This window comes from Mobula birostris, chromosome 20, assembly GCF_030028105.1.
Source record: "Mobula birostris isolate sMobBir1 chromosome 20, sMobBir1.hap1, whole genome shotgun sequence".
NCBI lineage: Eukaryota > Metazoa > Chordata > Chondrichthyes > Myliobatiformes > Myliobatidae > Mobula > Mobula birostris.
The window spans coordinates 65,390,472-65,417,743 of record NC_092389.1 but is presented as its reverse complement, the minus strand read 5'-3'; the positions used below and the strand labels follow the sequence as shown (position 1 = coordinate 65,417,743).

The 27,272-nt window shown below is 44.6% G+C and overlaps 1 protein-coding gene across 1 annotated transcript; it reads right to left on the bottom strand.

Annotated features, from left to right (window-relative positions):
• Positions 1–20,619: 20,619 nt before the first annotated feature.
• Positions 20,620–21,567, bottom strand: LOC140185489 (probable G-protein coupled receptor 139). The gene has a single exon (XM_072238823.1). It carries the CDS (start codon positions 21,565–21,567, stop codon positions 20,620–20,622), a length of 948 nt encoding a protein of 315 aa, XP_072094924.1.
• Between the last annotated feature and the right edge of the window lie 5,705 nt (positions 21,568–27,272).

The following is a 27,272-nucleotide window of genomic DNA, read 5'->3' as shown; positions in this document are numbered from 1 at the left end:
CTCTACTGGACAGTTTAAATTATAACATCCAATGTATCAAAGCTTTCTTTACGACCTAACTCCACGTGACGCCTCTTCCGATTAATTAAATTCCTTGGGGTCGTATCTATATTCCTCAGCGCACTCCTCAGTGCCTTGTCTTTCGCTGTGTAATTCCTTCCTTGATTTGTCCTTCCAAATTGTATCACCTTCATGTGTCTATTTCGGATTGTGTTCGGTGACCTGCTCCACAGAAATCCCGTCTTTAGGCTCCAGAGAGAATTCGCTGCTCAATAGGGGTTTGGTAATGTCTTTAATTTTCTCCATTTTCCTTTATAGGTCCGAACTCAGCGATCGCCGAGCTCCTGGCAAGCTGGGACGATTTCCATCTGCTGCAGCTGACGGATTTCTACCGGGACAGGCTGGAGCAGGCGGTGGAAGGAGGGGTGCACGGAGTGAGCCTGGCGTTAAGGGCCGAGAACCAGCTCAGCGGAGAGGAACATCGGGTGAGTGGGAGGGAGAATGGGTTTGAATTTTCACACGTCACAGGGCGGATGGGTGTCGGAACTCTCACTCGTCAGATAATAAAGCTTAAAATAAATCAGAAATAAATATACATAGTTGTTAAACCCGTGAATCTGAAGCAATGATTGAAAGCGGTGTAAATACTGCAGTGCTGGGTCAATGCTCGGAGAGAGGGGAGTAGGTAACACTTGTATGAGTTTGCAATGAACGAGTTTAGATGGAAATACGGTAGGAACTTTTATTTTGGGAAGACGGTGCATTGTGACGGCAGGATGTCAGTGAGAACCGGGGCATCATCAGTGGATACCACAGGAGCCCGAGTCTGTTCTGTTCTGCGTGGAGATTATTGTGTTATAATCTGTAACTGCAATTATGTGATTCGGGGAATCCTGCCAGGTCGTAATGTGTAATCACTGATTAGACCTCCACTGGAAAAGGCAAAGGAGGGTCATCAGGTGTCAGCCGGTTTTCCACGGTCATGTTGGGCACTGGCGGACTGAGGAGATGAATCACACCATCCTTTCTGCAACTTTTTCCGAGGGTACTCACTCTGTTATAAAAACCCTCCGGATTTATTTATTTATCTTTGATCGTTTTTGTTTTATTATCTCTGCTTGGCACTGTCAAATCCGGTGAGGAATTAATTACGGATTTGGAGCCACGTCAATGAAGCGGTCACAGACCAGCCATGATCTCATTGACTGGGGGACCTGGTTCACGGTGAATGTCCCTCCGTGTGGTCTGCACTCAGAATGTACAGTCCATGTCCAGACAGGATCAGCACCCGTCCGCGTGACTGCTCAGTGTGATCCCGTCACAGAGCACATCATTTACTTATCACTCTCTGTGTGAATCTGTCAGTCCCCAATATGTTCACAGTTACTCTTCACAGGAAATCTCGGATCTCGCCGATAAGGGAGAGCGGGCGGACAGTAGTAAACTCCTCCTCAGTCTGGCGATGGAGAAAGGCTCCCGCGCCCGGAGGGTGATGTGGGAAATGTTTGTGAAAATGCGAAATTGTTTCCCAAAGTTGGACAAAATACTGAAGGAAATACAGACATATGGTGAGAAAATATCAGAGATTAATTCAAATTTCGATTGAACACAGCACACTTTAAAATTTTACACATCATTCCCTCAATTTGTTTAAATTCAAACAGGTTGTGGTCCCTCCCACCGACCAATTCCCGCTCAACGTTTACTAAAGGTTCTCAGTGAGCTGAAAGGTAAGTGAACATGCAGTGAATATTGAAGAGTATAACACAGAAATAATCCATTAGGAATATAATATTGTGCCGAACCAGCTAAGAAGTAAATCAAACACACCCAAACACTAATTTCTCCTTCCTACACCATGTCCATACGCCTTCGTCCTCCTGATATCCATGTGCCTCTCCAAAAGTCTCTTAAAGGCTTCTAATAATTTGCCTCTACCACCTTACCAGGCAGTCCATTCCAGGCAACCACAACTCTCTGATTAAAAATCCTATCCCTCACATCCCCCTTCATTCTACACCCTCTCAGCTTCAATGTATTCCCTTTGGTAATAGACATTTCAACCGCGACAAACCGATTATCTCTGTCCACTCTCTCCCTCTGTCTCTCATGTTTTCCGCCTGTGTCAGAGCTCCCCTCGGCCTCCGATGATCCAGAGAAAACAAGCAAATTTTATCCAGCCTCTCATGGTAGCACATGCCCTCTAAACCGGGCAGCATCCTGGTAAACCTCTTCTGCCCACTCTCTGAAACCTCATCATCCCTCCGGTAGGGGGCGATCGGGACGGTGCGCAATGGCCCAGGTGATGCTGAAGCAGAGTTCATCAAGTTGAAGCTTGACCTCTGCTTCCACCAATGGGTGTCATTTGCGTCGGGCGGTTAAGTTGTTGAGCCACAAGGATCTGACCAGGTAGATCCTGGCACTGTGACAGAGAGCACAGTCAGACACAGGGAAACATGTTTGCTAGAGGGAGAGTTTTCAAAGGACATTTTGAGGAAAGAGGCAGAGAGCGGGCGAGTTTGAGGAAAGTGATCACACCGCTCTAGGGCCTCCAACTACAGATCCCCACCGGAGTCTGGGTGGAGAAGGGGGCGATCTGGAGAATGGAAAAAAACACTATACTTCTTCACAACAAAAAGTCAAAACCTTCTCTTGCCAGCCACTGCCCCCTCTTGAACAGCCTCATCCTTAAACATTTTCTAAACTCCCCCAGTTCCTGCAGATGATCTTTTTCTCAGAGTTGGTGGTCCACTGAAGTTCTAGTCACAGAATAGTGATATAATAATAGCATCACTTTAATTAGAAAAGCAGGTAACATATCAAATGATCTGTTCAACCACAGAGCAGTATATGAACACCGCTGTGTTCACATCTACACTCCCCAGTGCAAACACTGCTACAGTGTTAGAGAGGGTGAGACTGGGGGACAAATTCCTCAGCTCAGTCCGCAGAAGCTGAAATTCATGTGGGCCGGTGTTGGGTGATGGACACTGTGAAAGGGTGAGAGATGAGAATTAGGACAGAGAAACCGAGGGTTGTGGGATCGCGGCAAGGAAGGTGCAAAGGTCTGAAGATATCCACAACTAACATTGCAATTAGTTAAATTGTGACCGTCTGGATGGGAACCTCACTACATCCATAAGCCCATTATGTCTGATAAAAATGGAGCCCGGGACAGAGCATGGACTCAAGAGATTGTACGGCTTCATCATCGCAGACTGAGTTGGATCACTCAACTGCACATTTAAGAGAGGAGAGTGCGTAGGAAAGACAAATGTCGTAAAACTTATTAATATTGCATCAGCCCATGTTTTATCTCATTATTCGAAGCTCTTAACAGAAATGTAAGGAATCTAGGCCATAACCCTGGTTCAGTCTCTCTCTCTCTCATTTGCAATAATAAATCCCAAAGATGATAACTTAAACATGGGACCAGAGATAGATGAATCAGTAAGTTTACAAACTACTCACGTCTCTGTCACCTCTGTTAATTCTGTTCCAGTCCACATCCGGTTAATGACACCCCTCAGTTTCCGTGCACCATGGATTTGGTAAATCGCTACTAGCTTGTTCTTCACTATTCCTCATGTTGTTTGCCAAGTGAACAAACACGACAACGAAATTCACACACCCATTTCTGAATATGAAACAGATACACTCCCTGATTATTGAAGAGTATAATTTCCACCACTGTCACATTCTCTAAAGTAAATATGTCCACAATCAATGTTTTCCTACGCTCCCTATCACAGCCGAATATATTGAATGGAGACCCCACGCAAACCTGACAGGATCCTGACATACTGTGAAACCCGACACGTCCCCGACAGGGTCCTGACACAATCTGAGACCCCACACGTCCCTGACAGGGTCCTGACACACTGTGAAACCAGATATTACCAGGGAGATTAATGTAAATGGACCCTTAGGAGGCAGCTAGGGACTGCATAATGCAGGAAAAGTGAGAGGGAAATTAGTTGATTGGGAAGCTTTTAATATCTAACAAAGGGAAACAAATTAGCATCAAGAAGGGATGAATGCAAAAGAATTGAAATTATAGTCTAACACACAGAACATGATGGAGAAAGTCAGCGGACCAGGCAGCATCTATGGAGAAAGTACAGTCAACATTTCGGGCCGAGAACATTCGGTGGGACTGGCGAAAAACGCTGAGGAGTAGGTTTGAAATGTGGAGGGCGGGGAGAGGGAAACGCCAGCCGATAGGTGAAACTTGGAGCGGGAGGGATGAAGCAAAGAGCTAGGAAGTTATTTAGTGAAAGAGACAGATGTTAACGGATGATACAAAGATAGGCGAAGGGGTAGGTAGTGCTGACGAAGCAATGCGATTGCAAGCAGGACTTAGACAAATTGGAAGAGTGGGCAAAATGTGGCAGATGGAATACAGTGTTGGAAAATGCATGGTAGTGAATTTTGGTAAAGGAACAATAGTGCAGACTGTTATCTAAACAGGGAGAATGTTTAAACATCCGAGTTTAATGTGGCATCATGCTGGCACCAACGTTGTGGGCCGAAGGGCCTATTCCTGTTCTGTTCTGTGTTCGATGCAGGTCCTGTGACAGCTGAAATCCTGCACCACCTGCTGCCGAAATTCATCGGTCTATGCTCTCTTCTTCAGCACCCGACCTGTAATTGGCATGGTTTTCAAACTGGTATTTCAATTCCTGGATTGATCAATTTTGGATCTCCCCCTCCCCCTCCAACTTTCAAATCCCTTACTCACTCTTCCTTCAGTTAGTCCTGACGAAGGGTCTCGGCCTGAAACGTCGACTGCACCTCTTCCCAGAGATGCTGCCTGGCCTGCTGCGTTCACCAGCAACTTTTATGTGTGTTGTTTCAATTCCTGACCCGTTTCTCCGATTTCCACAGACGTTTTCTGACCTGCACTCACATCCACACACGCGTCCTTCTACAGCTGTGCTGCAGAGGGCAGGCCGACATGCTGCATAACCATGGCGAACAGGAAGGCTCTACAATGGGTAGTCAAAACTGCCAACGCATCACCGGCACCCCCAGACTACTTTCCATCAGGGACGTATATACAGAAAGGCTCCGGAAAAGGGCCAGCAGCACCAGGAAGGATCCTATCTATCCTGCCTATGGGCTGTTTGCTCCTCTCCCATGTGGGAGGAAGCTACGTAGCGTCCACAGCAGCACCGCCAGACTCACAATCAGTTACTTTGCACAAACAGTAAGATGATCAACAACTCCAACGACTAAGTCACCCCTCCACAACTAACAATCCCCATTCCACCACCAGCAGGATTTGGAAATTTTCTGTCAGAACCACTTGCGGTCAGAGTGACTCCTGTATCGTATGAATTTATAGTTATTGTGTTTTTCATTGCGATCTTTATCTGGGTTTTTTGTGCTACATCAGATCCGGGATAACAATTATTTCTTTCTCCTTTACACTTGTGTGTCTTGAATCTGGAATCTGTTGAGTATTTATGACACATACTCTTTAAGACACACAAGACTGCAGATCTGCCGTCTAAACTATTTTCTAGAGGAACTCAGTGAGCTGAGCAGCATCTGTGATGATGGAAGGTGTGTGTGGGGTGGGGGGGTGGGATTGTCTGTGTTCTGTGTCAAAATGCTGACTGTTTCAATCTCCTGAAAAGATATTGACATTTTCTCCCCCAACAGTGCACGTGTGATCAACAAATGAACTTTGTGTTTTGAATCAGTGACGGTAGGAGGGGGGAGCTGTGATTCCCCGACCTGTTCCTTTGAGAGAATGCCCACTTCCATTTTCTCCATCTCCATACGCCACATCAACACTGGGCTTTCAAAGTTCTTCCACAAGAACAATGATATCCGTGGCTGTAGTGAGAGGGTGTCCAGTGCGGGACAGTCGGGGGTCAGTAAACTACCAGGGAAGTAGTACTCTGCTTCACAGCACAATTAATGTGGAAATGTGATGATCTGGTGTTTATCTAGACCAGGCCTCTCTGTCCAGTCAGGGGTCTGTTAATCGAATTTACTTCACTGTACGAACATCCATTGATGAATCCAATTATTGCAATATTTTTGAGCTAATTCTTGGGTACTTAAATACTGAGTTCTGAGTTGAGGCATCTAACAGTTTGCCCACTGTCTGTTCCCATGGAAGATGTTCGACAGAAACACAAGGAGACTCTGCGGGCACAAACTGAAACCCTGAGAGTGAACACGATCCTGATGAGGGAGAAGGTGAAGGTTTTCCAGCTGGTTGATCGATACGCTGAGCTCACGGTCATTTCTACTGATCGAGATCGGACTCTGGTGGAACATGAGCTGCTGGCAAGAGGCAGACACCACGAGGAGTGGAGAGAGAAACATCTCCGTGGACAGCTGGAAAAAATCCAGACTGAACAGTTGTTCCAGAGCAGCTTTTCCCGGAGTAAACCCAAATCTGGGGGAAAAGCAGCAGTTGCCGGAGTCTCGGGGATCGGGAAAACCACAATGTTACAAAAGATTGTTTATGACTGGGCCACGGGGAAAATATACCAACAATTCCAGTTTGTCTTCAGTTTCAAATTCCGGGATTTAAACGCCATTAACTGCAGAATAAACCTGAGGGAACTGATTCTGGATCAGTATCCTTACTTTGGGAATATCCTGAGAGAGGTCTGGAAGAACCCCGAGGGATTGCTGTTTATATTTGATGGTTTGGATGAATTCAATAACAAAATTGATTTTGCTGACAGCCGGAAAAACACAGGAGATCAGGACTCGTGCATAGATCCTGAATTCAAGTGCAAGGTATCTGAAATTGTGTACAGTTTACTCCAGCACAAGCTGCTCCCAGGGTGTTCAGTGCTGGTGACCACCCGCCCCACTGCTTTACATTTACTGGAAACGACCGAGATCTGTGCCTGGGCTGAAATCCTCGGATTTGTTGGTGAGGAATGGAAAGATTATTTCCTCAAGTATTTTGAAGATCAGACTGTGGCGGAAGCAGTTTTAAAACACATAGAGGCGAATGAGATTCTGTACTCCATGAGCTACAAACCCTCCTACTGCTGGATCCTCGCTCTGGTACTGGGCCCCTTCTTCAGAGAAAGAGTCAGGGACCCGCAGCGAATTCCCAAGACCATCACCCAACTGTACTCCTGCTATATTTGCAACATCCTGAAAAACCATGGCCTTGAAATTGAGAACGCCCGTGATGTGTTACTCAGGGTTGGTCAGATGGCCTTCAGAGGAGTGCTCCAGAGGAAGGTTGTGTTTACAGATGTAGACTTGATCAAAAACAATCTCCAGCCTTCCCAGTTCCTGATGGAGCTTTTGGAGACAGACGATTCTGCTCGGTATGTGGTGTACACATTCCCACACCTCACCATCCAAGAGTTTGTAGCTGCACTCGCACAATACCTGAATCCATATCCCGGGGATATCCTGAAATTCCTCACTGAAGCCCACAACACGAAAGACGGGCGATTTGAGGTGTTTCTCCGTTTCGTTGCTGGGCTGTCCTCCCCACTGACAGCTCGGCGCCTGGAAGAGTTTCTGGGTCCATTTCCTCATCAAACAACCTGCCAGGTGATTGACTGGGTGAAGGAGGAGGTTAAGCACCAGAGTGGAAACACAGAGAGTGAAGCAGGTAAAAGGACCTTCCTGAAGACATTGCACTACCTGTTTGAGTCTCAGAATCGTGGACCGGCTCAGGCCGCACTGGAATCTGTGAAAACACTTTCATTCCGCGGAATGACACTGACCCCGATTGACTGCGCAGTCCTGTCTCATGCCATCGGACTCTGTGATGCAATAAAACACCTCAACCTTCTGGACTGCAATATTCAGTGTGCAGGAATCCAGCGGCTGGGACCCGGGCTGCACAAGTGCCAGGATTTGAGGTAATTTGGTCTCTCACTCTGAACTATGAAACAGTTCCATTGTCTTGGGTAAATCGATAGTAAATAAGAATGTAAAGAATTGTGACAAATGCCCAGGGTATCGATCAGTAAACCTCCAAATGACGGGAGGGTTCTGCGGTTCCTTGTGAAGGGCTGTTGGAGACTTCATCAGACCAGAGAACAACGACCATTGGTTTAATGGTAGTAAATCACAGGAATGGCCGTGTTTCTCGCTGCCTGTGATACGTCCATTGACAATGTTCCTTCTCACTATCACTGACACCCAGACCGACGCTGACTGCGGCAGGTGGGTCAGAGATTCATACCCCATTCCCGGTGAGGGACAAGAGACCGTCAGCAGACTGTCCCAGTGATAATGAAATACAATTGGGAGATTGTCCACCCCCTGCCCTTCCCCGTGTGTGACTATCACCACCAGTCCACCTCTGTGCCTTTGCTCACTATCGGACACCCAGAATCCATGGGCACATCGCCTTCCACCTTGTGGATCTCTCTTCCCCACCCCCTTCCTCCTGTGGGATCTCTCTTCTCCATCCCCCTTCCTCCTGTGGGATCTGCCTTCCCCACCCCCTTCCTCCTGTGGAATCTCTCTTCCCCATCCCATTCCACCTGTGGGATCTCTCTTCCACATCCTCCTTCCTCCAGAGGGATCTCTCTTCCCCATCCCCCTTCCTCCTGTCCGATCCCTCTTCCCCAACCCCCCTCCTCCTGTGAAATCTCTCTTCCCCATCCCCCTTCCTCCTGTGGGATCTCTCTTCCCCACCCCCTTCCTCCTGTGGGATCTCTAGTCCCCGTCATCATTCCTCCTGTGGGATCTCTCTTCCGCATCCCACTTCCTCCTGTGGGATATCTCTTCCCCATCCCCCTTCCTCCTGTGGGATATCTCTTCCCCATCCCCCTTCCTCCTGTGAGATCTCTCTTCCCCATCCCCCTTCCTCCTGTGGGATCTCTAGTCCCCGTCATCCTTCCTCCTGTGGGATATCTAGCCCCCGTCATCCTTCCTCCCCATCCCCTTCCTCCTGTCCGATCTCTCTTCTGCATCCCCCTTCCTCCTGTGGAATCTCTCTTCTGCATCCCCCTTCCTCCTGTGGAATTTCTCTTCCGCATCACCCTTCCTCCTGTGGGATCTCTCTTCCCCATCCCCCTTCCTCCTGTGGGATCTCTCTTCCCCATCCCCCTTCCTCCTGTGGGATCTCTCTTCCCCACCCCCCTTTCTCAGGTGAGGTCTCTGTTCCCCATCCCCCTTCCTCCTGTGGGATCTCTCTTCCCCACCCCCCTTTCTCAGGTGAGGTCTCTTTCACCATCTCCCATCGCCACTTTCCCATTAACAAATCTTCCTCACTGTTGGATTTTCTCCCATTTGTGAACCTGCCCCTTCTGACCTTTGCAGGTCAGTAACAGGTTTCTAAACATCGGGGAATGAGCTGGAATATGTGGAGTTTACAGGGTCACACCGACAGACTAAATTACTGACGCTCGGTGAATACCCTGGAACTGGGCAGTGAGGGACATTGACAGAGATGGGAGCTCCGATCAATGATTTCCTGAAGGGTTTAATGTTTCTCAAAATATCCCAGTGGTTGAAACACTTTATTCACCAATTTGTCTGTTTGTGTTTAGACTGAGTGATAATGAGCTGGGAGATTCAGGAGTGAAACCGGTGTCTTCGGTTCTGAGGAACCCGGAGTGTAAAATGCAGGAACTGAAGTAAGTACCAGACTGTGGGAGAGTGTGTTTACAGTCACTGGGTGTCTGACACTGAACATTAATGTGATCGCTAGTTGTGTTACTAATAAACCCAGGGGATTTGTACTGTCTCCTGTCTCTCTGTGCCCTTCACCCTCACTTTCTCTCGTCTCCAGGCTCAAACGTGTCGGTCTGACAGATACTGGTGCCGAGGATCTCGTCTCCGCTCTCACTACATACCCATCACTGACGCTGCTGGACCTAGGATCCAACTCGCTGACAGACCGATCTGTTCCCGCTCTCCGCCGCCTCATACTGACCCTCCCGCGTCTGGAGCGGATCAGGTTTGTGTTTGTATTAATGTTCAATCAGCGGATCTGCGGGTTTTCTGGTGATATTTGTCTGTGAGTGTTGTTGAAACATTAACCCCAATCTCCTGTTACTGACACTGTTGTGTAATCTGTTTATTTCATCTTCCCTCTGTTTCAGGCTGTACGGGAATCAGTTCAGCTGGACGGGGATGACGGAATTGAGATCTCTGCAGGAGCTCAGACCCGGACTAAGAGTGATCCTGTGAACATCCCCGCACGCGGGATGGGGACATTTTGGCCGACTCCCCACCCTCCCCTTTAACTCCCGCCCTTACCTTTAACGCTCGCGCGCCAGTTTCAATTCCCACGCACGACATGCTGGAGGAACTCAGCAGGTCGGGCAGCATCCGGGGGAAGGAACAGTCAAGGTTTTGGGCCGAAACCCTTCGTCAGGACTGAAGGGGGAGGGAGCAGGGGACCTATAAGGAAGGTGGGCGAAGGGTGGGAAGGAGAAGGCAGGTAGGTTTCAGGTGAAAAATCAGTAAGGGGAAAGATAAAGGGGTGGGGAGTGGAAGAAAGGAGGGGATCGGCAGGAAGGTGAATTAGGAATAGGGGAGAACACAATGGCTGACTGTTAAAGCATTAAAAATTAGAATCAAACCGATCGGCAATGAAGGTGTCGTGATCGTGTTAAACAACTGTTGTGTTTTCCACGCTGGTAAAGTAAGGTAATCAATTTTGAAAACGCATCGCCATGGTATGTTATCATTGCTGCGGCGAGGTTCGACCATAAAGAATAATGGAACATTCTCCGCACAACTTCCTAAGCCCACAATTACCATCACAATGGTCGCTATCCTCTCGGTGCTGTATCGTTCCCGCAGCTTTTGACTGCAGATTGCAACGCAGCGATCGAACGTGAAAGCCACCGTGAGCCAAACAGAAGAGTCCATGGTTGCGAGCCTCAGGACAAGAGTCACGCCGCAAAAAGGTGTATTGAGCAATGGAAGGACATAAGAATAAATATTATTGAACTCACAGAGTACAACAGCAATAATAACACCCAGTAAATCGGCTGCTGCCATTCCCACCAAGTAACGGGAGATGCATTTGGAGAGCCCGCACTTTCCCTGAGACAGGATCACAATATTCACTAAATTAACTGCAAGGAAGCAAAGAAAAGTTAGCTTCATGCGCGGAAACCCTGATCTTTTTCATTTGACACACAAGCATAGAAATGTGTTGAATCGGATTGAGTGAGCCTCAGATACCTGATCCTTTGCCGGGTCAGGCAGGCTTCGATTCGGAGAGTAGAAATGTTTTTCGAACGGGCTCTGACACTGTCCTTCGATGGGATGGTCACGACGGACCCGAGTAACAGCTGAGCTGCAACTTTCGGGTTGACAGCCGGTTTTCCAGTCGGCGGCTTATCGAACCACTCATTCAGACAGACCCATCGTTGTAGTTGAGATTGCTGAAGGTTTGATATATTGCGGGAATAAAATGGAGCCAGTGAAACTGGTTCTTCAGGGAAAACATTTTGAAGTGGAGGAAGCACTGAGCTCCATGCATGTTTCCATGTGCAGGTGGCAAATAAACGAATCTTCTGCATTGCGATGGGGACGCAACATTAAAGGTTTTTACCCTCTCCTGTTGTGAGATGCTTTAAAGAATTAATATAAATCTAATTTTATCTAATCTAATCTGAAATAAAACCAGCCAAGAGAAAAGGGCATGATAAAACAGCAACGCTTTGCACGTTACAGCGGCAGTTTCAAAGACACTTCGACAAATAAGCAGAAAAAATATCTTTAACTGTAACAAGACGGAGATGAAAGAACTGTGGGTGCAGAAAATCCGAGGAGCTCGCAGAGACAACGATGTTAAATATTCTGTTTTCATTTTAATGAACATTTGAATTTCGATAATGATACAGAATCAGATTTAGAACAATACCTGCTGGTAAAGCTGAAAGGTCGATGAAGGTAAAATGCCAGAACAGTTATCAATATTAACACTCAATCACTTATTAATATTAAGAAAATTATCGGACATCAGAAACGAGTAACAATTCCAGAGAAATATTCCAGACACCATCTGTAACAAATGCTAAAGAATACACACAGAGCAGTAGCCAATTCCAGTTACCTACCAGGGATATCAATCGTTGCTAGTACAGGATAGTAAATACTTGCGATGTAGTAAATTGCTGGATATCATTTTCAGTGTGAACTGGTGATCAGTTGAAAATAGTCCAACTGTCGACATCTACTGTTGATTGCTTTGCAAACTCTTATTCAGGAGAGGAAAGTGCACTCTGACAATTAATCATACCACGTACTTAGCCACATCAGTGATAGTCCACTGAACAAACACCTCAGGTTTGTTTTCATTAATATGAATTGTGATATCGTACAACGAAGATCACACTCGGGAAAAAAAAGACAAAAAATCAGAATTAGTTTATTTTTTTTTACTCACGCCTTATAAGAGAACGCTGTGCATTCTGTCTCAATGACACAGAGTTTGTGCGTTACCAATAAAATAATTCTGACTCTCAATATTTTCACAACGAGCACAATCACTCCCAAATAATAATCAGTTGTAACAATAGGCGAGACGCATTGAGATTCTAAGAGTAAGGACTGGCATTTACAAAGTAGCTTGGATGTTCAATTCAATAATCCTCTCCAGGAAGGGAGGACGTTCACACCTCCTTCTTGCTTTCAGATTATTTTGGTGCCACAATAGTGGTCAATTTGGAGGAGAAATTACTCAGTTATCGTTTAGATTAGTGATGTATCTCGAGAGCCATTTCCATGTCTAAACTGTTATGTGTGTGGCGGGGTCATCTGTGATTAATGTAAGTTGTCTGCTTTATAAAAACATCTCTAGTGCTGTTTGTTGCATACATTGTTCACTAGTTATTTCCTGTTTTTTTTTTATTTTACAAATTTGCAAGGCTCAGACAGTCTATCGTGGGAAGTCAAATGACGTCTAAAAGCGCGGATTTATCCAGTGGTGATGCGGCCTCCATATTTTCTTCTCCGGATTTTGACACGTTGCATTTGAGTCGAATCGGTCACGACATACGCTAAACGTTAAGTTTCACAATTAGCCATTTGCAACATAAAATCAGAGGAATTGGGACCATTCTCTGCTGTACAGTCACATGTTTCAGTTTTGGCTCTGCAGGAATAACTTCTCATTTCTTTGTGGTTAATTGAACGGCGTTTCTGATCCTGTCTCGGGGAAGATGTGGAGTTTCGGAATGCATCCATCGTACACAGTTGGAAATGGCAAGAGAAGATCCCATGCCACTTTTTTTCGTTGCGATTGTGCAGACGAATTACATCTATTGTTATGCGATAGGTTCTGTCGGCTGCGTCGGTCTGGGGAAGACAATCTCTGGCCCTGCCAAACGGGGGAGACTGAGTTGCGAGTCCACCGCGAAACTCTCCTGTTTGTATGGATGCTGCGTAGTTTGTTCCCCTGCTACAAATCAATACCACGAAATAACAGACAGTGCACCACACACAATTAAACGATTTAGCTTCATAATTCCTAATTTCACTACAGTTTTAGTGAAGAGAAAGCAAAACAAAGAAAACGACCTTTTCAATGGGACAGTCTGATTTGCACAAGTTAGAGCTCCCTGGTTCCCCATTGTTGATCCTCCATCGATCTCCACTGCCTTTGTAGGACTCCTGTCTGGCGTCTTCTCTCTTCATCTCCCGCTGATCAAAAGACACAGATCACTCTAGTGTCATGAAACGGCACGAAAAATACCCTCCCGTCCTTGTACGGCTCACATTCCAAAGCACCCGTTATCACTAACTATAACCCAAACACTGCTTCTACAGAAACACCATCACATTAGCAGTGAAACTTTCCCCAGGGCGTTACAGTCTTGCCCCATCACATTTAGTCATGTCCTCATGACATTGAGATAATTTGCCAAACTTTCATTCAAAGCACGAAGTCCAAAGCAGTGTCATAGCTACGAAAGGCGATGGGCGTGTTACATGCTCAAGGAGATCTGTTTTTTTTTTTGTGAGAATGATGTAATGGTCTTTTGGAAGTCACCTGATGTGATTTTCCCGCCGTTGTGAGGTCACGTGATGACATGTGCCCCCGTGACTATATAAGGGTCGACTCAGGTGACGCGGTAGGTTTTTGAGTTTGTAGATTTCCGGGTAGAACGTGTTGTGTCTCCGTTTCTGTTGCGTGTTTGTTTTTGTGACGCAGTTTTATTTTTAAAACGGAAGGAGCGTTCTCTTACAAGGTGTTGTATTTGGACTGGGAATTTGTGGCTGGAAGTGCCAATTTACTCAATTCCGACAGTTTTAAAGGGAGAGTGAAGAATTCATCGAAGTGAGGGATCGAGAGAAGTCAGCATCGTTTGGCAGTTTAATAAAGAATCGGCCTTATTGAGTCTTCGTTGGAGAAAACCTGCATCGAGATAACTCTTGCAAAAGCGCAATGAGTTCATGCAAAAAGGTGCTCTCTCTCTAAAAGGAATTTCAGATCAGTCGATGTAAACTGTTTATTTTCGGCATCGGGAATCCTGTGGACAGAACTGGTAGTAAAGGTGCGTCTGTGAAGGAAATCCTTCTCCAGAGAAGTCTCTCCCAATTGAATGTGTAAAACTGTTGGACTTTCGAAGTTATCGTTTTAAGAACTATATCTGACTGTATCGCTTTAAGAACTGTTTTCGCATTTAACGCTTTAAGAACCAGAACCGAGTGGCGAGTTGGTGAACAGCTGCGTACCTGTTAACCTCCGGTTAAAGTTTTCCTTTGTCGTCGTCCCCCCCTTATCGTTTATACGTGTTTAATAAATGTTTGGTTGTTTTTATATAACCCGTCTCGATTAATATTCATTGTTGCCGGTTATGTAACATAATTTTGTGAGCGCTCGTGGGATATGTTCCGATTTTGAGTTTAAGTGCTGGTAATTGCCATTTTCATTTGGTAAAAGGGAATATCCGATTTTTTTTTTGGTTTGATTGGTGTGTGTGTTGTATTCGGCAAAAATGGATGTTGACGAGTTTTTGAAGACGCCTTACTCGCGATTTTTAGAGACTGCGAGAAAACCTGTGGTATTGGAGATTACTAAGAAGTTGGATATTAAAGGAATTACGAGAAATTCTACCAAGGCTTTCATACAAAGGAAAATTGCTGAACATTATATTAATTTGTAATATTTTGAGGAGGCGGTGTTAGAGAAGTTTCTAATGAGTAATCTGGAAATGCAGTTGTATCTTGAACAGTTAAAGTTTGAAAGATTTATAGTGAAAATGAGAGAAAGAGAAGCTGAAAACCAGAGGAAATTTGAGCTAGAGACGGAGAAAATAAGGTCTGGGAATCAGTCTTCTGGTTCTACGAAACAACTTATTGCTAGTCGTGAGGTTGTTTTGGCTCCTCCATTTAATGAAGCTGATGTGGATGCATATCTCCAACATTTCGAAACAGTTGCTCTGAGTTTAAAGTGGCCGAAGGACCAATGGCCAGTGATGTTACAAAGTGTAATTAAAGGCAAGGCACAACAAGTTTATACAGCTGTAAATGCTGAGTAAGCACTGGATTATGATATTGTTAAAGAGAACATATTAAAACCATACGAGATGGTTCCGGAAGCGTATAGAGAAAGATTTAGAAGTTTAAAGAAATCGGTGGAAAAAAAACTTATGTGGAATTTGCCTATGAGAAATCTGTGTGTTTTGAGAGATGGGTTTTCTCTAAAAATGTGAATGGGGAGTATAATAAATTGAAAGAGCTGATTTTGCAGGAGGAATTTAAAAGAAGCATTCTTGTTGAAGTGAGAACGTACTTAAATGAACGGGACACTGCTACATTGCAGGAGATTGCTAAACTGGCTGATGAGTATGTTTTACTTCACAAGAATAAATTTTCTCCAGGTAATTTTTTTAAAGGGAAAACTAACACAGAGAGTCAAGGTAAATCAGACATTAAATCTAAAGTTAGTGAGAAAAGTAAGGATGAAGGGAGACATGTGAAGGAAAGACATTTTAGTATTATTTATAATTATTGTAAGAAACCTGGACATGTAGTAGCTGACTGCTTCCGATTCAAACGGAAAGAGAAAGAAGTGGCCCCAGATGCTCGTGTGCAGCATATTGGAAAACCTGTAAAACCACAGGGTTTAGAAAATATTAATGAAGATATGTCAGAGTCTGACCAAGTTAAGAAGGGATATGAGGCTTTTATAACAGAAGGATTTGTATCCTTGAAAGAAGGATCCAATGCAGTACCGATAAGGATACTTAGAGATACTGGAGCTTCGCAGTCACTAATATTAGACAGTGTGCTAAGGTTTAGTGATGAGTCTGACACTGCTGAGGTAAATTATATAAGGGGAGTTGGGAGTGCCCTCATGCCAGTACATTTACATATAGTAAATTTACGGTCAGGATTAGTTACAGGGGTTGTTAAAGTAGGACTACAATCCAGTTTACCTGTGAATGATGTTTCTCTTTTGTTAGGGAATGATTTAGCAGGTGGACAAGTTTTTCCTGAAGTGCATTTGACAATAAATTCAAATTCTGAGGAACCACAGAGGGATTCTAACACAGATTCTTCCTGTGCTGTAACAAGAGCTATGGCTAAAAAGACTGATATAAAGGTTGTGGTTGTTACCCATGACAATTCAAATCAAGATTCGAATTTTGAGGTTGTATCAGAAACTTTCTTACCTACCTCATTTGATCAGGATTTTGATGGTAAATCTGATCAGGAAGATATGTCTTTATCTCGGAAGGAGATGATAGCAGAGTAGGGTAGGGATCCTAAGATAGTTAAGTTAAAAGAACAAGTTCTTCCAGATAGTGAAATTGTAAAAGTACCAGTTGGATATTATTTTGAAAAGGGGGTATTAATGAGAAAGTGGAGATCGCCTACAATTCCTGCCAGTGAGGAATGGGAAGTTAATCATCAGGTAGTTGTTCCTAAAATTTACCGAAATGAGGTTTTGATTATGGCTCATAGTATTCCTTTGGGTGGTCATTTAGGGGTAAAGAAAACTATGAACAAAATTTCTAAACATTTTTATTGGCCTAGTTTAAGACAAGATGTGGCAACATGTCAAATTGTTGGTAAACCTAATCAGGTTACTCCAGTGGCTCCACTGCAACCATTTCCTGTATTTGGTGAGTCGTTTTATGAAAGAGAAGTTGCTACTCTGACTGTTGTGATTAATACTGAGTCTGATCTTGATGAAAACTTACTAGAGGATTTACCTGAAACTCATTTTAAACCCAACATTATTTCAGCCAGGTTGCCAAATTCAAAACTTCTGGAAAACATTGATGAAAAGTTAGCTCGTTTACAACCGGAACAGAGAGAGCAGATGAAATAGTTAATTTTTAGATATAGAGATTTATTTCCAGACGTCCCTAGAAGAACCACCGTAGCTACACACGATGTAGATGTGGGAGATGCAAAACCCATAAAACAACATCCGTATCGAATGAACAGGGAAAAATGTGAACTTGTTGAACAGGAAATTAATTACATGTTAGAGAATGATATTATTAGACATTCTAATTCCAATTGGAGATCGTCGTGTGTTATGGTCCCTAAAGCAGACAATAGTATTCGGTTTTGTACGGATTACAGGAAGGTGAATGCTGTGACAAAGACCGATGCACATCCAATCGCCAGGGTAGATGATTGTGTGGATAAAGTTGGACAGGACAAATCCCTTACAAAAATTGATTTGTTAAAAGGTTATTGGTGTGTTCCATTGACGGATAGAGGTAGAGAGATTTCAGCGTTTGTAACCCCATCTGGGTTCTATGAATATAATGTTCTTCCATTTGGGATGAAGAATGCACCAGGTGCTTTTCAGAGGATGATTAATAGTGTGATTCAGGGATTAAAAGATACAGGTGCCTGTATTGATGATCTGGTTACAGGGAATAATACGTGGAAAGCACATATTGCAGCGGTGGAGAAATTATTTGAGAGACTTTCAAAAGCTAACTTAACTGTTAACTTAGCTAAAAGTGAATTTGGTCATTCCGCAGTGACTTACCTTAGTTATGTTGTGGTTCAGGGGAAATTAGCACCTGTTCAAACAAAAGTTCAGGCAATTTTGGAAGTATCCACTCCCACTGGTAGAAAAACCCTCGGAAGATTCTTGGGTATGGTGGGATATTACAGAAAATTTTGTAAGGATTTTGCAAACATTGCACTTCCATTAACTAATCTCTTGAGAAAAAATGAAAAGTTTGGTTGGACAGAGTCTTGTCAGGAGGCATTTGATAAATTGAAAACTATAATATGTAGTCAACCTGTACTAAAATCTCCTGACTTTGAAAAAACATTTTTGTTAGCTGTAGATGTTCGTGATGAAGCTGCAGGAGCAGTGTTGCTTCAAAAAGATGATGATGAAGTTGATCGTCCGGTAGCTTATTTTTCTAAGAAATTTAATGCCCATCAAAGAAATTATTCAACAATAGAAAAAGAATTGTTATCTCTTGTTTTAAACTTTCCAACATTTTGAAGTGTATGTTGGTTCTACGCATAAACCACTCACAGTTTATGCTGATCACAATCCATTAGTGTTTTTAAGTAAGATGGAAAACAAAAATAGAAGATTATTAAATTGGAGTTTAATGTTACAGGAGTACAATATTTTGATCACTCATATGAAGGGTAAAGATAATGTGTTCTCTGACTGTTTGTCTAGATGTTAAATGTACAGTGAAAATTTGTTTTTTTTTGGAGTGATATTTTATCATTTGTAACACTCCTACTGTACATTAGTTTGTAAAGGGCTGAAAGATAAGATTGTATATATTGTGTATATTGTAAATTTTATACCTTTGTATTTGTCTTTGTACAAATTGTAAAATATTTGTTCTTCAAGAGACCATTTTTTTTGGAGATCTGTTTTTTTGTGAGAATGTTGTAATGGTCTTTTGGAGGTCACATGATGTGATTTTCCCGCCGATGTGAGGTCACGTGATGACATGTGCCCCGTGACTATATATGGGTCGACTCAGGTGACGCAGGGGGATTTTGAGTTTGTCGATTTCCAGGTGAACGTGTTGTCCCTCCGTTTCTGTTGCGTGTTTGTTTTTGTGACGCAGTTTCATTTTTAAAACGGAAGGTACGTTCTCTTACAATATATTGCATTCGAACTGGGAATTTGTGGCTGGAAGTGCCAATTTACTCAATTCCGACAGTTTGAAGGGAGAGTGAAGAATTCATCGAAGTGAAGGATCGAGAGAAGTCGGCATCGGTTGGCAGTTTAATAAAGGATCGACCTTATTGAGTCTTCGCTGAAGAGAACCTGCATTGAGATCACTCTTGCAAAAGCGCAAAGAGTTCATGCACAAAGGCTCTCTCTCTCGAAAAGGAATTGAAGGTCCGTCGATTTAAACTGTTTATTTTCGGCATCGGGAATCCTGTGGACAGAACCGGCAGTAAAGGTGCGTCGGTGAAGAAATCGTTCTCCAGAGAAGTTTCCCCCAATTAAATGTGTAAAACTGTTGGACTTTTGAAGTTATCACTTTAAGAACTGTTTCTGACTGTATCGCTTTAAGAACTGGTTCCGCATTTAACGCTTTAAGAACCAGAGCCGAGTGGAGTTGATGAACGGCTGCGCACCTGTTAACCTCTGGTTAAAGTTTTCCTTTGTTTTTTGTTTCTCCTTATCGTTTATCCGTGTTTAATAAATGTTTGGTTGTTTTCATAAAACCTGTCTTGATTAATATTCATTGTTGCCGGTTACGTAACAACTATAAGAGCTGGATTGTTATGATGAGGTTGTATCATCACTGATGAGGCCGAATCTGTAGTATTGTGTTCAGTTTTGGTCACCAAATTACAGGAAGGATATTAATAAGGTTGAAAAAGTGTAGAGAAGGTTTACAAGGATGTTGCCGAGACTTGAAAAACTCAGTTACAGAGAAAAGTTGAATAGGTTAGGACTTTATTCCCTGGAGCATAAAAGAATTAGGGGAGATTTGATAGAGGTATATAAAATTATGATGGGTATAGATAGAGTGAATGCAAGCAGGCTTTTTCCACTGAGGCAAGGGGAGAAAAACACCAGAAGACATGGGTTAAGGGTGAGGGGGAAAAGTTTAAAGGGAACATTAAGGGGGCTTCTTCACACAGAGAGTGGTGGGAGTATGGAATGAGCTGCCAGACGGCGTGGTAAATGCGGGTTCTTTTTTAACATTTAAGAATAAATTGGACAGATACATGGATGGGAGGTGTATGGAGGGATATGGTCCGTGTGCAGGTCAGTGGGACTAGGCAGAAAATGGTTCGGCACAGCCAAGAAGGGCCAAAAGGCCTGTTTCTGTGCTGTAGTTTCTATGGTTTTCTTTTGTACAGGTACTACATTTTTTTTTCTGTATTGAGGTTGTTCCGGGTCAAATTTGACCCGTATCTATTGAAATGGATTTTAGATCTCTGAAACATTAATTAAGGATTAATCACACATTTATTAATGTCAGACAGGCTATTTATACACTACGAATAGATCTGTGGTCCAAAACTTGGGACAGACACTTGTTATGAGGGGATTCATGGGCCCGGTCAAATTTGACCAATACCATACTGTGAAGGTATAGAATATGAACAGGTTGCCTGGGCTAATGTCCCGGAGCTGCCGGTCGATGGGGCAATCTGCCCGGGAATAAGACCTGGGAGATTAGGCGGTTAATGTGAGGAACTGGAGACAACGCGGCCGCCTTTGTCTTGTGCTCAGGACGCGGCTTTGTTAATGAACCGTAGCACCGAGGTGACCGGATATTTCACCACGCTGATCATCTGCTCCCTGAATTTCGACTGAGTCACCGCGTAAATAAATGTGTTCGTGCAGCAGCTGAAATTCCTCAGCAAATAGCCGACAAGATAGAAGATCCATTCCGAATCATTGAAATCGTATCCTTTTCCTGAGATCTGATAATATATGAAATTTACAACCAGTGTCATCCACAGGAGGATGAAGTTGCCGGAGAGGGTGAAGAGTAAAACCACAGACCTCCTCCTGCTCTCCATCTCCGGGTCACTGCGGTTCTCTCCCTTGCTCTGACCCTTCAGCCCCTTACGGACCCGACTGGCCACTAAAATGTGTCTGACTGTCAGAGCGTTGAGCAACAGGATCGCAGCGAAAGGGAGGAACGAAGTTAAAACCGTATCGAACCAATCGTATACTACCCACCCGGGGTCAGTGAAATACTTGTCCATGAGTTTACAGAACCACGGTACATTGTCGATGATCACGCTGGGTTCCTGCGTGAAGTATCGGGGAACATGTCTCTGACAGGACAGTACTCCGGTTAGTGTTAGAACCACAGCCGCAGTTTTCCCGGTGCAATATTTTGTCTTCAGCTTCTGGCGGCAAATGGCGACAAAACGATCAAAAGTGAAAGTGACGGTGAACCAGACAGAACAGTCAGTGGCGGAGAACGTCAGTACTTCGATAACACTGCACACCGGGGTGATGCCCAGAAAACTCCACGGGAAATAATACAATCTGATTCGATACAAAATGACCTCGGTGACAATGGTTAGTAGATCTGCCGCTGCCATGGCCACCAGGTAGCGAGTGGTGCAGGTAGAGAGGCCGCACTTTCCCCGGGACAGGATCACAATCGCCACTAAATTCGCTGGTGAAAGGGAACAGAGTTTGGGAATTACTGAACCCATTCTGCGGGAATTAACACGGGATCGGGTTTCAGCTAATGATCAGGAGTGCTGGAGTCTGTGAATGCTAATGTAACACCAGACACGGCTCACACCCTCTCTGACCTGCTGTCCTCAGAAAACTCAGCATCAGGTGCAGCCAAAAATGAATACAGAAGTGAGGAACACACACAAAATACTGGAGGAACTCGGCATGTCAGGCACCAGACATGGAATTGAACAAACTCCAGTTTCGGGTGGGATCCTTCATCAGGCCGAAGTTGTCCCCCAATTTATGACGGGTCGTAGAGGGAAAGTAGAAATAACTCTGTAATCAGAGGCTGACGGGCTCCATTAATGGATTGATTCTACAGCACAGATGAATTCGATAACACTAGTGAGCAGATGCGTAGCCACTGGTTCTGTGATAAGACCCGATTGTTGACCAATAGACAGTGAAACCCGACTCTGAGAGATTCTAGGGGGAGACGTAAAACACGGGACCAGGTTTTCTCTTTGATCAATAACTCAGAAACAGTGAGCTCTACGATGTAACCCCCCCCCCCCACCCTCTAATCTCACCTTCAGCAGAGCTGCCCGTCGCCAAAACAGGGCCAACTCTAGACAAGCTGTCATTAAAGGCAAGACTAACATTCGAGTCGATACCCTGAGTTTGAGGAGAGACAGAGGTTTAGTTCCGCTTGTTATTAAATGTGAAAATCTGAATGTTGAACTGACAGGATCGATATTTCTGACGGATATTTGTGCAATTATCATCAAGTTAGAAGCTCGTCAAATGATCATAAACAGATTCAAATGGTTAACACACAGAAATACCAAACAGGAATTGCTCTGTCACTCACCAGGAACTCCAATGACGGCAATGAACACGTACAATATTTTCTCCACACTCTCGTACCTAACTAACATTGCAGACATTTACTCTGTCCAGTGTCTGAGCCCCTATGCTGCTAGCGATTTCGCGGAATAAAGTGTTGTGGCACAATATTCCTGGGGTTTTTAATACCATTCAGCTACTCCACAGGGACAGATTTCAACAGATTTAAAAATAAGCATGTTTAAAGTACTTACAAACTGATTACATCAGGCAGGTGCAATCCCCGCGGTGACAGATTGCGATTAATTTAAGCAATCATGTTTAGATCATTTGTGAGAGTTAGTTTGCCCCAAGAAATGTGGCTGAACCTTCCGAAGTGTCTCATCAGTTAAACGTGTTTCCCCTGTAAATATGTACTTCAAAGGAACCATTTGTCATACACACAATATTGCAGTAAATTATGTCATTGTAGCTTATGAAATGTATTGAATCACCCACTATTACTCTTGATATAGATTGTGTTTTAGGAATTCTACCGAGAGGTTCCCCATGAAACTGCCTGTGGGGTTCGTCTGGCACCAAACTCTCACCCTTATACATGGCCAGCAAACTCAGCAGTCTAGTGTGGACGGGAGATTATGTTTTAATCTTATCACCCCGCATATGTCAGAGAACATGGCGGAGGGCTGGAGAGGCGGTTAAGAAAATGTAGTTGTGTGTGTGTGTGTGTGCGTGCGTGTGTGTGTGTGTGTGTGTGTGTGTGTGTGTTTGTTCTGGTGTGTGTGGGGTGCGGTTTGTGTGCGTGTGTGCTTGTATGTCTCTGTGCGTGTGCGTGTGTGTCTGTGTGTGTTTGTCTGTCTTTTTGTCTGTCTATGTGTGTCAGAGTGTTTCTGTGTCTGTGTGTGTGTAGACTCATTGTCTCTGCCTGACCCTGCCTGACTGTACACCTGTCCGTATACTTCGAATTCAGTTTATCCCCCTTCGTTCATTCCCTTCCCATTTGCCTCTGCAAACTGCAGATGCTCTCGAACTCTCATTTCAAACATTTCACAAAATGATTGCCTGAACCATAAAACATTAAGAACAGATTTCAAACTTCAAACTGTATTTACTATTAATGTCTGTACAAATGAAAAAACCCGGAGATTCGTCACAGCTCCAAATCAGCAGACACTCCGGGATGCACACTGGATTATCCCAGAACAAGAATCATGTCGAATAGTTCACAAAACAGCTGCCTCCACCTGGGAAAAGGGCAAGAGCAAATTTCAAAGTCCAAACTCCATTGACTATTGAAGTATCTCTTCATAAAATAACTTTTAGAGTCGTCATACATCTAAACCGTGAGAAACCTGAAATAGATGTGCACCCCCAAATCCATGAGCATGCTCCAAAACCACCGATTCCCCAAAATCCGTGTGCACCCTCAAAGCCGCCATCATTCCCAAATTTCTGCAAACAGTCACAGGAACACCCAAATACGTATGCACCCTGAAATCGGTGAGCACATCCATTTTCAGTGTGCCCCCACATCCGCCGCCACCCTCAAAACCGCATACACCGCAATATTCGCTGACAAACACCCATTTCTGAGCTAAATCCATGTGCTCCCTCATATTCTCCAAATCAGCAGAATCGTCAAATCCGTCTGCACCACCAAACCCGTCTTAGAAACTTACAGGTCAACTTTACAATACACTGACAGTCATAGTCATACATTATCGATCCCGGGGGAAATTGGTTTTCGTTACAGTTGCACCATAAATAATAAATAGTAATAAAACTATAAATAGTTAAATAGTAATATGTAAATTATGCCAGTAAATTATGAAATAAGTCCAGGGCCAGCCTATTGGCTCAAGGTGTCTGACCCTCCAAGGGAGGAGTTGTAAAGTTTGATGGCCACAGGCAGGAATGACTTCCTATGACGCTCTGTGTTGTATCTCGGTGGAATGAGTCTCTGGCTGAATGTACTCCTGTGCCCACCCAGTACATTATGTAGTGGATGGGAGACATTGACCGAGATGGCATGCAACTTGGACAGCATGCTCTTTTCAGCATTCTCTGGTTGCAGCGGAGTTGACTGAGTCTGTTCGAAAGGGGTCGGGGGCCTTGCTGCCTGTTCAGTAGGTCATGGAGAGGATTTGACAGATTGTTCATAATCGATAACAGTTTGTTTAGTGACCTCCACTCCACCACTCACTCGAAAGAGTCAGGCTTCTGGCCAAGGATGGATCCAGCCTTTTTGATCAGATTATTTCGTCTTTTTACATCACCAACACCGATGCTGCTCCCCAACAGAAAACAGCAAAGAAGACTGCACTGGCTACAACAGATTGGTAAAATATCTGCACCAACCTTCCTCACACATTCAAGGATCTCGACTTCCTTAGAAAATAGAGTCTGCTCGTCCCCTTCTTTTAAACAGTCTTTGTGTTGGTTTTCCAGTCGTGTCTTTTGCTGAGGTGAACCCCTAAGTAACTGTACACCTCCGCCACAGTAACCTCTTCCTCCAGAACGTATACAGGACTCGTCACAGACCTCTTCCTCCTAAAATCAATAACCATTTCCCTGGTTTTGGTCTCAGATTGTAATGGTGCTGCAAAATCCCAGACAGCAGGATCATACAGGTCTTCAGTACCCTGGGGCTGATACCGGCAGGGTCAGCAGATGTAGTCTCTCCCCCTGTCTCCTACCCTGACCTACAGTCACTGTCAGACGGGACAGCAGATGTAGTCTCTCCCCCTGTCTCCTACCCTGACCTACAGTCACTGTCAGACGGGTCAGCAGATGTAGTCTCTCCCTCTGTCTCCTACCCTGACCTGCAGTCACTGTCAGACGGGTCAGCAGATGTAGTAGATGAGGTATTCCTCCTCCTACCAGTGTTGAACCTTGCATTTACAGTCTGATACCAGAGATCACCATTAAGACTAAAATCATTTCAGCTGTCTTCCATCCATTGACATTTGCAGAATTTTGACCGTGCGGAAAAGGGAAAGGGTCTGTGTGGGAATATCAAACACAACAGTACATCAGTTCTGCTGTGTCTGTCACTTCACCAGGAATTGAATGTCTTCAGTCCTCGAATGTGGAGCAGGAGATGCTGGAGAAGACAGCACACAGTTGTGACAAGGAAACCCGAATATGTGTACACGTCCGTGATCTGAGCAGATGAACGGCCAGTCAGTTGGTAGTGGTGGGATGTCATTCACGGGCTCTCATTTTGGAAGGGATGCACGAGGACGTTGTACCTGCAGATACACCAGCAAGTTCACACTGGGGAGAGGCCGTTCACCTCCGGGTGTGGGAAAGGATTCATACAAACATCCGATCAGCAGAAATACCGGAGCGGTCACTCGGGGGAGAGCCCATTCACTAGCGGCGAGTGTGGGAAGGGTTCAATCAGTTAATTCAGCGACTGAAGCTCCAGCCATTTCACGCAGGGGGAAGCAGCTGTACACCTGTTCGGAGCGTGGGAAAAGTTTCATTCAGGTAACCCACCTTGAGAGGCTCCAGCGAGTTAACAATCAGTAGAGGCCATACTTCTGTACTGAGTGAGGAAAGAGATTTAATCAGTCATCCCATCTGCTGAAACTCCAGCAACTTCACACCAGGGAGGAAGTTCAGGTCAGCTGTCTGTTAACTGTTTATACACGATGGTGACTAAATCCAGTTGCGAGTTGACGAGAGATAATTGTCAGATTCTGCAGATATTGCAGCAGTTCCTCACACTGAACCCTGGTCACTCAGCATTGCAGGGCTCTGTTAGACCAGAACTCCACACGATATAGGAGCACAATCAGGCCATTTGGCCCATCGAGTGTGCTCTGAGATTTCATCAGCACTCAGTTCCAGTTCATCGCTCAACACCCAATCCAGAATAGCTGATCCCCAGTGTGTTCAACCAGCAGCTGCTCGAAACAGACATCTCGTAGGCATTCTACAAATCTCCCACTCTTGGTAACCAACACTAACCTGATTTTTCTAATTGATATACCCCCATGACTATCGTAACATAGCCCTTTTGACATGCATTTTGTCTCCTGTTGTCATTTATAGACCGCATCCTTACCACGGTTGGAGGTCTGCATATAGATTTTCTCAGGGTCTTGTTACACTTAATGTTTCTTCACTCTACCCACAGAGATTCTACATCTTCCGATCCTGTACCGCCTCTTTTTTGTAATGATTTGATTTCATATTTACCAGCAGAGCCACCCGCCCCTTTGCCTACCTACCTGTCCTTCCGATACAACGTGTCTGCTTGGACGTTAGCTCCGGGTTATAATCTTCTTTCAGCCACGATACGGAGATGTAAACAAATCACACTGTGCTAAAAGTTCACCTCTCTTATTCTGTACACTGTGCATATTCAAACATAACACCCCCAGTCCTGCATTCATCCCCCTTATCGATGTTATCCCACTTTAATGCTGCAACTCATCTCGTTGACTGCAGTTTTGCCCTGACATCAGCCTCTGCTTGCTAGTACTGTCACTGCACACTATCTCTGTTGCCAACCAACTACCTCATCCCCAGCACTCACACTCCGGTTCCCATCCCCCTGACAAGTTATTTTAAACACAAGCTCTAACAAGCCTGCCCACGAGCAAACTGGACCCCGCCAGGTTCAGATACAACCCGTCCTGTTGTACAGATCATTCCATCCCCAGGAGAGATCCCAATGACCCAGAGATCTGATGCAATGCCCCTGCACCAGTTCCTCAGCCACACATTCATCTGCCGCATCATCCTATTCTTACCCAATTTAAAAATGTTGCCTCACCTGGAAGGACTGTTTCTGAGCCAGAATGGAGCTGAGGGAGGAAGTAAATGGGAGCGTGTGGAACTTCCCTCGCTGGCAAGGATATGTTCCAGGAGGGAGATCAGT

Coding starts and splice junctions, on each gene's coding strand:
- LOC140185489 (XM_072238823.1), bottom strand. CDS start 21,567: ATGGGTTCAGTAATTCCCAAACTCTGTTCCCTTTCACCAGCGAATTTA.